This window comes from Anomaloglossus baeobatrachus, chromosome 1 (genome assembly GCF_048569485.1).
Source record: "Anomaloglossus baeobatrachus isolate aAnoBae1 chromosome 1, aAnoBae1.hap1, whole genome shotgun sequence".
Taxonomy (NCBI): domain Eukaryota; kingdom Metazoa; phylum Chordata; class Amphibia; order Anura; family Aromobatidae; genus Anomaloglossus; species Anomaloglossus baeobatrachus.
The window spans coordinates 749,052,689-749,066,272 of record NC_134353.1 but is presented as its reverse complement, the minus strand read 5'-3'; the positions used below and the strand labels follow the sequence as shown (position 1 = coordinate 749,066,272).

At 50.1% G+C, this 13,584-nt stretch overlaps 1 protein-coding gene across 2 annotated transcripts in view; it reads left to right on the top strand.

Annotated features, from left to right (window-relative positions):
• Positions 1 to 13,584, top strand: part of ANAPC7 (anaphase promoting complex subunit 7) — a 96,590-nt gene that overhangs the window by 72,504 nt on the left and 10,502 nt on the right. For both annotated transcript variants that reach the window (XM_075341835.1, XM_075341834.1), the window contains exons 8-9: positions 8,748 to 8,944; positions 11,107 to 11,331. In XM_075341835.1, coding sequence (XP_075197950.1) covers positions 8,748 to 8,944; positions 11,107 to 11,331 — 422 coding nt within the window. The remainder of the gene's footprint in view (positions 1 to 8,747; positions 8,945 to 11,106; positions 11,332 to 13,584) is intronic.

Genomic DNA, 13,584 nt, shown 5'->3' with positions numbered 1-13,584 from the left:
CAGGCCGTGGCATCCTTGCAGGCCAATGGAGTAATTGTACCGGTTCCCGCCCGGGAACGGTTCAGAGGTTTCTACTCAAATCTCTTCCTAGTCCCCAAAAAGGACGGTTCCTTCCGGCCCATCTTGGATCTCAAGCTTCTCAACAAGCATGTTTAGGTGCGGCATTTTCGCATGGAGTCTCTGCGATCAGTCATTGCCTCAATGACCCAAGGAGATTTCCTGGCATCCATCGACATCAGAGATGCCTATCTGCATGTGCCAATTGCAGTTTCACACCAGCGTTGGCTACGTTTTGCAATCGGAGAGGAACATTTCCAATTCGTGGCTCTCCCCTTCGGGTTAGCCACGGCCCCTCGAGTATTCACCAAGGTCATGGCAGCAGTGGTTGCGGTTCTGCACCTCCAGGGGTTGGCAGTGATTCCTTACCTGGACGACCTTCTAGTCAAGGCTTCATCCAGCGCAGACTGTCAGCGGAGTGTCTCGCTCACTCTCGCCACTCTAACCCAATTCGGGTGGCTTGTCAATCTGCCCAAATCCACTCTGACTCCGATCCAGAGGCTCACGTACCTAGGGATGCAGTTCGAGACTCTGCCGGCACTTGTGAAGCTGCCCTTAGTCAAACAGCAGTCCCTCCATCTGGCGGTGCGCTCTCTACTGAGGCCCCGCCGTCATTCCATCAGGCACCTAATGCAGGTGCTGGGTCAGATGGTGGCGTCAATGGAGGCTGTTCCCTTTGCCCAGTTCCATCTGCGTCCTCTGCAGCTGGACATTCTCCGCTGTTGGGACAAGCGGACTTCCTCCTTGCACAGGCTAGTGGCTCTGTCGCCACAGACCAGGGGCTCCCTTCAGTGGTGGCTTCGGCCCCTCTCTCTGTCTCAGGGACGCTCCTTCCTGGCCCCGTCCTGGGTGATCCTCACCACGGATGCCAGTCTATCCGGCTGGGGAGCGGTATGTCTCCACCACCGAGCACAGGGCACTTGGACTCCGTCCGAATCAGCCCTCTCGATCAATGTGCTGGAAACCAGAGCTGTGCTTCTAGCTCTCCTAGCCTTTCACTACCTTTTGGCGGGCAAGCACATCCGAGTCCAGTCAGACAACGCGACAGTGGTTGCCTACATCAATCTCCAAGGCGGGACACGCAGCCGCCTGGCAATGTTGGAGCTTCAACGCATCCTTCAATGGACGGAGGACTCCAAGTCCACCATATCCGCAGTCCACATCCCAGGCGTGGAAAACTGGGAAGCAGATTATCTCAGCCGTCAAACCGTGGACAGTGGCGAGTGGTCCCTGCATCCGGCAGTGTTTCAGTCAATCTGCCGCAAGTGGGGCACTCCGGAAGTGGATCTAATGGCATCCCGGCACAACAACAAGGTTCCGGTTTACGTGGCTTGCTCCCACGATCCTCAGGCCTTTGCAGCGGACGCTCTGGTTCAAGATTGGTCCCAGTTTCGTCTGTCCTACGTGTTTCCCCCTCTAGCTCTCTTGCCCAGAGTTCTGCGCAAGATCAGAATGGAGGGCCGTCGGGTCATCCTCATTGCTCCGGACTGGCCCAGGCGAGCTTGGTACCCAGACCTGCTCCATCTGTCCGTAGAGGTGCCGTGGCATCTTCCGGACCGTCCAGACCTTCTCTCACAAGGTCAGTTTTTCCGCCAGAATTCTGCGGCTCTCAGATTGACGGCGTTGTTCTTGAGTCCTGGATCTTGACGGCTTCTGGTATTCCTCCTGAAGTCATCTCCACTATGACTCGGGCTCGGAAGTCTTCCTCGGCCAAAATCTATCACAGGACCTGGAGAATTTTCCTGTCCTGGTGTCGCTCTTCCGGCCATGCTCCTTGGCCTTTTTCCTTGCCGACCCTTCTGTCCTTTCTACAGTCCGGTCTGCAGCTAGGACTATCCCTCAATTCCCTCACGGGACAAGTCTCGGCTCTGTCAGTGTTGTTCCAGCGGCGTATCGCCCGGCTGGCTCAGGTGCGCACCTTCATGCAGGGCGCGTCTCACATCATTCCGCCTTACCGGCGGCCCTTGGATCCCTGGGACCTCAATCTGGTCCTCACGGCCTTGCAGAAATTCCCCTTTGAGCCTCTTAGGGAGGTTTCTTTGTCTCGTCTTTCACAGAAAGTGGTCTTTCTAGTGGCCATAACTTCCCTCAGGAGTCTCTGATTTGGCTGCGCTCTCTTCGGAGTCACCTTTTTTGGTTTTTCATCAAGACAAGGTAGTTCTCCGTCCGACTCCGGACTTTCTCCCTAAGGTGGTTTCTCCTTTCCACCTTAACCAGGACATTTCCCTGCCTTCCTTTTGTCCGGCTCCTGTTCATCGCTTTGAAAAAGCGTTGCATACTCTGGATCTGGTGCGGGCGCTCCGGATCTATGTGTCTCGCACCGCTGTTCTTAGGCGGTGCACCTCTCTTTTTGTGCTAACCACAGGTCGGCGTAAGGGCCTCTCGGCTTCTAAGCCGACCTTAGCTCGTTGGATTAGGTCGGCCATTTCCGATGCCTACCAGTGTACTCAGGTGCCTCCCCCGCCGGGGATCAAGGCACACTCGACCAGAGCTGTCGGTGCCTCTTGGGCTTTCAGGCACCAGGCTACGGCTCAGCAGGTCTGTCAGGCTGCCACTTGGACTAGTCTGCATACCTTTTCAAAGCACTACCAAGTGCATGCTCATGCTTCGGCAGATGCGAGCTTGGGCAGACGCATCCTTCAGGCGGCTGTCGCCCATTTGTGAAGTTAGGCTCCGCCTACTTCTCAGTTTTCTGTTTATTCCCACCCATGGACTGCTTTGAGACGTCCCAATGTCTGGGTCTCCCATAGGAACGATAATTTTGTTTACTTACCGTAAAGTCTTTTTCTTATAGTTCCGTATTGGGAGACCCAGCACCCTCCCTGTTGTCTGTTGGCAGTTTCTTGTTCCGCGTGTTATCACCGGCTGTTGTCGTAGACAGAGACTCCGGTTGTTCCGGCTCTTGCTCTGTCTTTACTTGTGGGTGGCTATTCTCCTTCAGCTTTTGCACTAAACTGGCTAGATCTGGTTATCCAGGGGGTGTATATGCTCAGAGGGAGGAGCTACACTTTTTAGTGTAGTACTTTGTGTGTCCTCCGGAGGCAGAAGCTATGCACCCAATGTCTGGGTCTCCCAATACGGAACTATAAGAAAAAGAATTTATGGTAAGTAAACAAAATTCTCTTTTTTTTGTCTGACGCCACGGGAGGAAAAGAGTACCTCCCTCCCCCAACTCTAGCCCAGGATATTTTTTACTAGACACGCAGGGCCCGACCTTCTCAGCCCTCCTCGAGTCCACCTCGTACTGGCAGTTTAGACAAAGACCGAGGAGTCTCGTCGTCCTCCATCTGGGCCGCCGCCTCAGACCACAAATGGGTGTGATACCTTGTGTCTTCCGGTTACCACATTGAATTCTGGACCCGATCCCCTGGTCAGTCTTTTCTCTCAAACCCCCCCAAAGGCTCCAAAACACCACAAGGCCTTCTCCTCAGCAATCCACTCCCTCCAAACGGCGGGGGTGATGGTACCTGTTCCGGACGGCGAGAGGTTCAAGGCCTTCTATTCCAACCTCTCGTGGTCCTCAAAAAAGGACGGGTCAGTTCGTCCCATCCTGGACCTCTAACACCTGAGCAAACGTGCACGTAAGGAGATTCAGAATGGACTTCCTAGGGTCCATTATTACCTTTATGGTCAAAGGAGAATTCTTTGCCTCCCTAGCTATCAAGGACGCGTACCTGCACTTACCCATCGCTCCAGCTCACCAAAAGTTCCTTCGCTTCACGGTTTAGGACTTCTTTTTTCATTTGTAACCCTACCCTCGGCCCTGCCACAGCACCAAGAGTCTTCACCAAGGTCATGGCGGCTGCCATGAGTGCCCTTCACGCCAGGAGAGTGGCTGTTCTGCCTTGCTTGGATGACCTCCTCATCAAGGGCTCAACCAGCGTGCAGATCTCTGTGGGCACCCTATCCCGCTTGGAACGGCTTTTGACTCCAGTCAAATCATCCCCGGTCCCGTCAAAATCCGTCACCTCCCTGGCCATGTCCCTGGACACTCTTCGGGGCTTGATATTTTCCCCTCAAGACAAGGCGACTGCTCTACAACAAGCGGTACACTGCCCTCTACGTACTCCTCTCGCTCTATACGATTCAGTATGAGAGTGCTAGGTAGGATAGCGGCGGCTATAGAGGCAGTGCTGCTCGCTTAGCCACACCACCGCCCACTGCAGCTTGCGCTTCTAGCTGCCTTGGACAAGAGCCCCTTTTCCTTGGACGCACTTTTCACCTGACACCTTCAGTCAGGTATGCGCTTTGCTGGTGGCTTCAGTCCTCTTCCATATCGAGAAGGAGTTTTTCTCCCCAAGTGGACTGGCTACTCCTGACCACGGACGTCAGCCTCTTAGTCTGGGGAGCAGCGTACTGGCTTCACACTGCTTCGGGACGTTGTTCACCCCAGGAGTCTTCCCTTCCCAGAAATCATCCTGAAAATCAGCGCGATCTTCTCGCGCTCAGGTCATTTCCCCCTTCTGCTAGCAGGTCGTTTGATTCGGGTCCAATTGGACAACAGCTGTGGCGTAGGTCAATCGGCAGGGAGGTACCAGCAGCAAGACAGCTTATCTCGAGGTCCTCAGGATCCTCACCTGGGCCGAATCGACGGGGGTCTGTGTTTTCAGCGTTACACATACCGGGAGTAGAGAACTGGGCGGCGGACCTTCTAAGTCGCCAAGGACTGGCTGCCGGAGAGTGGATTTCTCCTCCCAGAAGTGTTCCCACACATCTGCACTCACTGGAGTACACCAGACGTGGATCTATTGGCCTCAAGGTTGAACCCAAAGGTACCTGCGTTCTTAGCCAGGTCACATGATCCACAGTCCATTGGCGTGGATGCTCTCGTCTCCTGAAGTCGTTTCAGTCTGCCTTACATGTTTTTCGCCTCTGCCCCTGCTGCCGCGAGTAATCAGGAAGATCAAGGCAGAAGGAGTCCTGGTGAGCACCGGACTAGCCCAGGTGCGCCTGGTATGCTGAATTAGTACAATTGCTCATGGCGCCTCGTAAGCATCCCAGACCTGCTGACCCAAGGGCCCATTTCCCATCAGAACTCCAGAGCCCTGAAGCTGACGGCGTGGCCATTGAGACTTGGACTTTAACAAGAGCGAGATTCTGTCCTGCGGTCATCTCCACCATGTACAGTGCCCGAAAGCCGGCCTTCATCCCGTTTTTACCACCGTACGTGAAAAACTTTGCTTTCCCAGTGCAGGGAATTTAATGTCCAACCTATGCCTCTGGCGATCTCCAGAATTCTTGTTTTTTTTTTGTTTTTTTTGGTTTTTTTTTGGCAGTCAGGTTGCAAAAGGGGTTGGCCCTCAGCTCCCTTAAGGGGCAGGTTTCATCTCTCTCGATATTCTATCAATACCGCCTAGCTTGCAATCCGCAAGTCAAGACTGTCCTCAAGGGTGTTTCCCATCTAGTTTCCCTATATAAACGGTCGCTGGACCCATGGGACCTCAATCTCGTTTTGGACGGTATCCACAGGTCCCCTTTTGAACCTCTTAAGGAATCTTCTCTTGCTCTTTTCTCCTGGAAGGTAACATCCTTAGTGGCGATTACGTCCATCAGACAAGTTTCGGAACTGGCAGCACTCTCTTGCCGCGAACCCTTTCTGATCTTTCATCAGGACAAGGTGGTTCTATGCCCCCTTCCGGATTTTTTTCCGAAGGTTACTTCCCCGTTTTATATGAACGAGGACATTGTTCTGCCTTCCTTTTGTCCACACCCAGTCCTTGGGGTGGAAAGGATTCTATATTCGCTAGACCTTGTGAGGGCTCTCAGATATTACGTACCTAGGACAGCCCCTTTAGGAACATAGATTCGTTGTCCGTCATTCTTGAAAGGCCTAAGAAAGGAGAGGCAGCTTCATAGGCAACGCTGGCTCGCTGGATTCGCTCTGTGATCCAGGAGGTCTACCGCTTGCAACTCAAGCCCATTCCTAGTGGGCTGCGGACTCATTCCACGCGAGCAGTTGGTGCCTCTTGGGCCATTAGGCATCAGGCTTCAGTGGAAAAGAGGTGTAAGGCTACGACCTGGTCTTGCCTACATACTGTTTCAAAGCATTACGGAGTCCATACCCAGGCTTCGGCTGAGGCGAACCTAGGTAGGAAAATTCTGCAAACGATAGGTACTCCACTATCACAGTAGGCGCTCCTGGCTATCTGAGACTGGTTCCTAGTCCATGGGTTGCGTTGTTTATTGTTTACCCACCCATAGACTGCTTTAGGACGTCCCATGGTCCTGTGTCCCCCAATGAGGCGTTAGAGGAAAAACGGACTTTTGTGTACTCATCGTAAAATCGTTTTCTCTTAGCCATCATTGGGGGACACAGCACCCTCCCTTTTGCCCTGTTGGGCCTTAGCTTTTTTCTGTCTCAGTACTTTTTTGTTGAGTATTCCCTCACGTTTTTTTGTTACTTGTTCTCCTACTGCTTGTGTACTAAAACTGAAGTAGCCTGGCTGAGCCAGGGGGTGTATACTGCAGGGGAGGAGCTAACATCTTTGCATCTACTTAGTGTCCTCCTATGGATAAGCAGCATAACACCCATGGTCCTGTGTCCCCCAATGATGGCTAAGAGAAAACGATTTTACTGTGAGTACACAAAAATCCGTTTTTTTTTTTGTTTTTTTTTTAAACACAAGCAAGTAAAGTTTGTAAAATGTACAACTTTTTTCATTGGCAGCAGCTGCCGATCAGCTAATAGCTGGGGTGGGTTTTGAAAGTGATTCCCGCCCCCCCTGCCTGTTGTTTCTCCCCCTATCTTTTATTTATGCTAATTCTATTATAGAAGCATTTTACTAATGGTTGTGGCTAGAAGGACCTTCCTGATGTCATACTCATTTGACCAGAAGGGGCGGGGCCTCAGCCAGCATAGCTAATACCCAGGAAGCAACATTATTTTTCTGTTGGCTGTTACCCCACCCTTATAGTCACATGGGTATGACATCAGCAGGGTCCTTCTAGCCACTTTGATTTAGCCACAAACATTAGTAAAATGCTTCTATAATGGAATTGGCATCAATAATAAGAGGAACAACAGGCAGGGAGGCAGGAATCACTATCAAACCCCACCCCAGCTATTAGCTGATGGGCAGCTGCTGCCAATCAAAAAGCTGTACATTTTACAAACTTTACTTGCTTGTGTTTCAAAACCTATACATCAAATCTGACAACTAAAGGTATGTAGAGAATCAGCCCGATAGTGCTTGTATAGCACTGGCTTTAGGTTATATAGGAAAACCCTGGTGATTGGTGCACATTAAGGCCCGCCCCATAAACGGGAGACTAAAATCAGCTGAACCGGCAGATATTAACTGATTCGGCCAACAGTCTATGTATGAGGGCCCTGACAGATTATGTCAAGGGAGATAAGAATCCAGCATGTCCGGTTTTTGGACTGCCTGTCTTTTTGTTGTCTAAGGGTACCTTTATACTTAGCGATGCAGCAGCGATCCGACCAGCGATCTGACCTGGTCAGGATCGCTGCTGCATCGCTACATGGTCGCTGGTGAGCTGTCAAACAGGCAGATCTCACCAGCGACCAGTGAACAGCCCCCAGCCAGCAGCGACGTGCAAGCGACGCTGCGCTTGCACGGAGCCGCCGTCTGGAAGCTGCGGAGACTGGTAACTAAGGTAAACATCGGGTATGGTTACCCGATGTTTACATTAGTTACCAGTGTGAGCAGGGAGCAGGGAGCCGCGCACACTGAGCGCTGGCTCCTTGCTCTCCTAGCTACAGTACACATCGGGTTAATTAACCCGATGTGTAATGCAGCTGCATGTGCAGAGAGCAGGGAGCCGCGCACACTGCTTAGCGCTGGCTCCTTGCTCTCCTAGCTGCTGTACACATCGGGTTAATTAACCCGATGTGTAATGCAGCTGCATGTGCAGAGAGCAGGGAGCCGCGCACACTGCTTAGCGCTGGCTCCTTGCTCTCCTAGCTGCTGTACACATCGGGTTAATTAACCCGATGTGTACAGCAGCTACATGTGCAGAGAGCCGGAGCCGGCAGCACAGGCAGCGTGAGAGCTGCGGAGGCTGGTAACTAAGGTAAATATCGGGTAACCACCTTGGTTACCCGATGTTTATCTTGGATACAGCTTACCTCAGCTGTCAGACGCCGGCTCCTGCTCCCTGGTCGCTTCATTTGTCGCTCTCTTGCTGTCACACACAGCGATCTGTGTGTCACAGCAGGAGAGCGGCTTTGAAGAAAACGAACCAGGGCTGTGTGTAACGAGCAGCGATCTCGCAGCAGGGGCCAGATCGCTGCTCAGTGTCACACACAGCGAGATCGCTAATGAGGTCACTGCTGCGTCACAAAAAGCGTGACTCAGCAGCGATCTCGGCAGCGATCTCGCTGTGTGTGAAGCACCCCTAAGAAATATGCTGCCTGGAGAACGTGGGAGCACTTAGGAGTGCTCCTTTCTTCTATTTACGCAAGAGTTGGACCAGATAGCTGCCGCCCTAACAATCAGCCTACATCTATCAAGGAAGGGGGTGGCATGGAGACCTTTTAGTCATGGGGGCATCTTTTTGATCTATTGCAGACAGAATGAGGGGCGGCTTCTTCTGCAGCCAGTAATCCTAAACTCATACTTAAGACTATGAGGAGGACATGACTTGGCTTCAGGAACACACAGAAGAAAGATTTCTTGATACAGTCCTCCGTTTTACTTTAGTGTCATGCTTTTTTTCTTTCACTTCAGGTGTCACAGCTTCTACACAAAGCGCCATTCCAGAGCTCTGTATTTGGGGGCCAAAGCGATCCAACTCAACAGCAACAGTGTTCAGGCTTTGTTATTGAAGGGGGCAGCATTGAGGAACATGGGCAGAGTGCAAGAGGCAATCATTCATTTTCGGGAAGCAATCCGTCTAGCTCCCTGTCGATTGGATTGCTGTGAAGGTAAATGATGGTAAAATTGTATATTTCTGCAATCTGTCACTGAATACTGACTTGGTCTCTATCATTGGTCTATTTAAAGGGACTTTTCAGTTTCAGAAAACCTCTGTCGCACCTGCAGCATTGGACCCAGACAGGGTGAATAAAGCACAGTCTTTGTCTGTTATTGCTTGAGCTCCCGTTATCTGTTGTATGTAGCACTGACATCACGTTGATAACATGCAGCTAATCTGTGACCTCAGCAGCTTTTGCCCTCTGCTCGGGCAGGGCCAGTGAGCTCACTTATTGGAATCGGCACTGTTGCAATGTTGTCAATCCTGCCAACAGTAACACACTAGGAGCAGTGTTGAAAACTTAACATTAGACCCAGGCAGGGTGAGCAAAGCACAGCTTGTCTTCCCACAGAAAATATAAACCATGTTTTTACCTTTTTTTGATCTTGCGCTGAACCAGCGCTTATGTGTATACATTAGGAGGCATTGACATCACTTACTCCTCTAGAGTGAGCATGTGATTGACGTGTCTAAAGAGGGAGCAGGAGCTACGGGACCTTAGGTGAAACAGTCAGCTGGTCTATGCAGGCGAGAGGCTGATTTTCCAGTTTAACTGGGAATAATCGAACAGCCCCAGTTACAGGGTTAATCCACAATAAAAATAATGTATTCACATGTTAAAATACCCCCAAGGAACTTTAAAGGGAACTTGTTACCAAGATTTTCCCTTATAAGCTGTGGCCACCAGTAAGCTCTTATATACAGCATTCTAGAATACTCTATATAAGAGCACAGGGTGCTCTGTGTAACATAAAAAAACACCTTTATAATACTCAGAGGGCGGTCCAGTCTGATGGGTGTCGGTGCTCTTGGTCCGATGCCTCCTCCGTCTTGTGCAACCGCTGTCCTCCTGCCCAACCCCATGTGTATGCCGCATCCTGCATTATCTACATAGAGGCTGCCATTGCGCTCCTGCACATGTGCACTTTAATCTGCCCGCCTGAGGGCAGAGCAAAGTACAGTAATGCACAGACGCAATTAAAGGTCAAAGATCCCAGCGACACTCATCGGACCGGACTGCCCCTGTAGGTGAGTATTATAAAGGTGTTTTTTTTATGTTCTACAGAGCGGCCTGGGCTCTAATATACTGTGTTTTGTATGTGTGGTCGTTCAGCTGACATCAAGCCAATAACCCAATACCAACTATTGTCTTCGCACCTGGGCAGTCAGGAAGTGCCAGTGTGAAGCACCACAATTGGCACATTTAATGGTTGTCCACTTCTGCAGTGGCTGTGGGCTGATATTCTTAGGCTGGGAAGGGCCAAATAACCATGGGCCTTCCCAGCCGAAATATACTAGCCCCCAGTTGTCTGCTTTACTTTTGCCAGTTATCAAAAATAGGGAGGACCCCCACACCAGTTTTTTAAATTATTTTATTCCCTATTCCCATTTGTTTACAGGGCAGTTGTCCTTCTCTTACCCCCATTTTGCTTCCTTTTGTAGCCCCCTAGCCCTTATTATGACCATTTTATAGTACAAAAGTTTGGGTCCCCGTTTATTTCTGTGGGATCCGGAGTCAAGTTTGTTTCAAGTCCAGGTACCGAAATGAGCTTTTAACTAAAGTTCATTTGAACTTGGCGAATCCGAACATCCACTGGTTCTCTCATGCCTAGTAATGACCCATTTCCTTTCAATATATAGAAATGATATGCACTTCTACTTATCCAGCTGTCTACCACTTGGGGGCAGTGTTGATGGTTTTATGTAGCTATAAAATGTTGGTGGCACAAATTAATAATGGAGGTTTGTGCAGTGGACCCACTTGCCCAACTGATACATCTGAAAGACCGGTTTCGGCAACAGAATCGCTTTAAACGTCTGAATGTAGCTAAATTGTTGTATAGATATTCATAGAATTTTAACTTGTGGGTGTTTTTTATTTTGTAACTCACAATGCCATCCATGTCCGTAGACTGTTCTGCATGCAGGAGAAGGTATCTGCGGGGGCATTGTTCTGCACTGCTGCTCTGTACTGTATATAAATTTATTTATTTTTTTACCAGCTTGGCATGTAACAGAGACTTGGCACTGCTGCCTTAACCATTTCTTACATAGAGTTGTTACCAAGCAGAGACTCCTCTGACAGAGACCACTTGTTCTTCTCTCCCCCAGGGCTCATTGAGTGTTATCTGGCATCTAATAGTGTCCGGGAAGCCATGGTCATGGCCAATAATGTTTATAAAACCCTTGGAGCCAATGCACAGACCCTAACTCTTCTAGCAACAGTGTGCTTAGAAGATCCAGTAACTCAGGAAAAGGCGAAAACACTTCTAGACAAAGCCCTTTTCCAAAGGCCAGATTACATAAAGGCTGTCGTAAAGAAAGCCGAACTACTCAGTAAGTAACTAGGGCACTAATCGTGTGTGGAATACCTGATCACAACATATTAAAGGAAAAGTCCCTATGAGGTTTGCTGATGTTCCTGAAGAACAAAATGTATTGTGCATATGTCTTTCTAAAGAGTTATTCCCACAATATACTTTAAAGCTCAGTGGCTTAATATCTTGATATTAATACATTTCTCCGGTAGAATGGTCATTATCAAAAGTCTCATTTTTTAGATAAATCTGCATTCAGTGGAGACTTTCCCATTACTGAGATAGGAGATGGCAGGTGTAACTGAGATTCTATGTAGGGAGAAGGGGGCAAAGCTTTGCCTCTAGCGCCTTCCCTGCTGCCCTCTAGCGCCTTCCCTCTAGCGCCTGCCCTCTAGCGCCTTCCCTCTGCCCTCTAGCGCCTTCCCTCTGCCCTCTAGATCCTTCCCTCTGCCCTCTAGATCCTTCCCTCTGCCCTCTAGCGCCTTCCCTGCTGCCCTCTAGCGCCTCCCTTGCTGCCCTCTAGATCCTCCCTTGCTGCCCTCTAGATCCTCCCTTGCTGCCCTCTAGATCCTCCCCTGCCGCCCTCTAGATCCTCCCCTGCCGCCCTCTAGATCCTCCCCTGCCGCCCTCTAGATCCTCCCCTGCCGCCCTCTAGATCCTCCCCTGCCGCCCTCTAGATCCTCCCCTGCCGCCCTCTAGATCCTCCCCCGCTGCCCTCTAGATCCTCCCCCGCTGCCCTCTAGATCCTCCCCCGCTGCCCTCTAGATCCTCCCCCGCTGCCCTCTAGATCCTCCCCCGCTGCCCTCTAGATCCTCCCCCGCTGCCCTCTAGATCCTCCCCCGCTGCCCTCTAGATCCTCCCCCGCTGCCCTCTAGATCCTCCCCCGCTGCCCTCTAGATCCTCCCCCGCTGCCCTCTAGATCCTCCCCCGCTGCCCTCTAGATCCTCCCCCGCTGCCCTCTAGATCCTTCCCCGCTGCCCTCTAGATCCTTATTCATGAAATAAAAATTAAAACAATGTCTACACTTTAAACATTATTTTTATGTAATACACCAACACTAGCAAGTATTTATGAAGTGTAAAGGAAAAGATACATGGTTTTCTAAATATTTTAAAAATATATATCTGAAAATTGTGACTTGCATTTGTATTCAGTCCCCCCTGAGTCAATACTTTTATAAGTCCACCTTTTCGCTGCAAGTCTTTTGGGGTTTGTTTCTCCCAGCTTTCCACATCTATAGACTGACATTTTTGCCCATTCTTCTTTGCAAAATCACTCTAGCTCGGTAAGCTTGGATGGAGAGTGTCGGTGAATAGCAATTTTCAAGTCCTGTCACAGATTCTCAATGGGATTTACGTCTGGACTGTGACTAGGCCATTCACACACATGAATATGCTTTGCTCTAAACCACCCATTGTAGCTCTGGCAGTATGTGTAGGGTCATTGTATTACTAGAAAGTGACACTACGCCACACAGCATTTTGCTTTTAGCACAAAACGTTTTTCTTGGTATCCTCTGACCAGAGCACCACCTTCCTCATGTCATGAAAGGGACGCAACAAGCATGTGGAAGAAGATGCTCTGGTCAGATGAGACCAAAGTAGAGGGGTTTTTTTTGCATTAAATACAAAATGCTATGTGTGTTGGAAAACTAACTGCACATCACCCTGAAAACACCATCCCCACCGTCATGCATGTTGGTGGCAGCATCCTGCTGTGGGGAAGCTTTTCTTCAGCAAAAGCCGGGAAGCTGGTCAGAGCTGGGAAGATGGATGGAGCTAAAGACAGGGCAATCCTGGAGGAAAACCTGTTAGAGGCTGCAAAATACTTCAGTTTGGTGCATAGGTTCACCTTCCAGCAGGACAACGACCCTAAACATACGTCCAGACCTACAGTGGATGCTTTAGATCAAAGAATATTCATGTGTGTGAATGCGCCAGTCACCGTCCAGACCTATATCCCAATCTGTGGCAAGACTTCAAAACTGTTGTTCACAGTCACTCTCCATCCAATTTCACTGAGCTACAGCGTTTTGGGGGGGGTGTGATTTTTTTTTTTTTTTTAAGATATTAGATGTTCAAAGTTGGTAGAGACATACCCCAAAGACTGCTCCAGTCTCTCGGAGGAGAATAGTGCACGCTGAAACCTTTAATACAGACACTTAGTCCACGGAAGAATACTCATCTGAACAGCCCTATTGATTTACATTGGCCTGTGTGCTGTCCGATTTCTACTTGGATAACACACCTGCGTAGTATACTCTCGCGTAAGG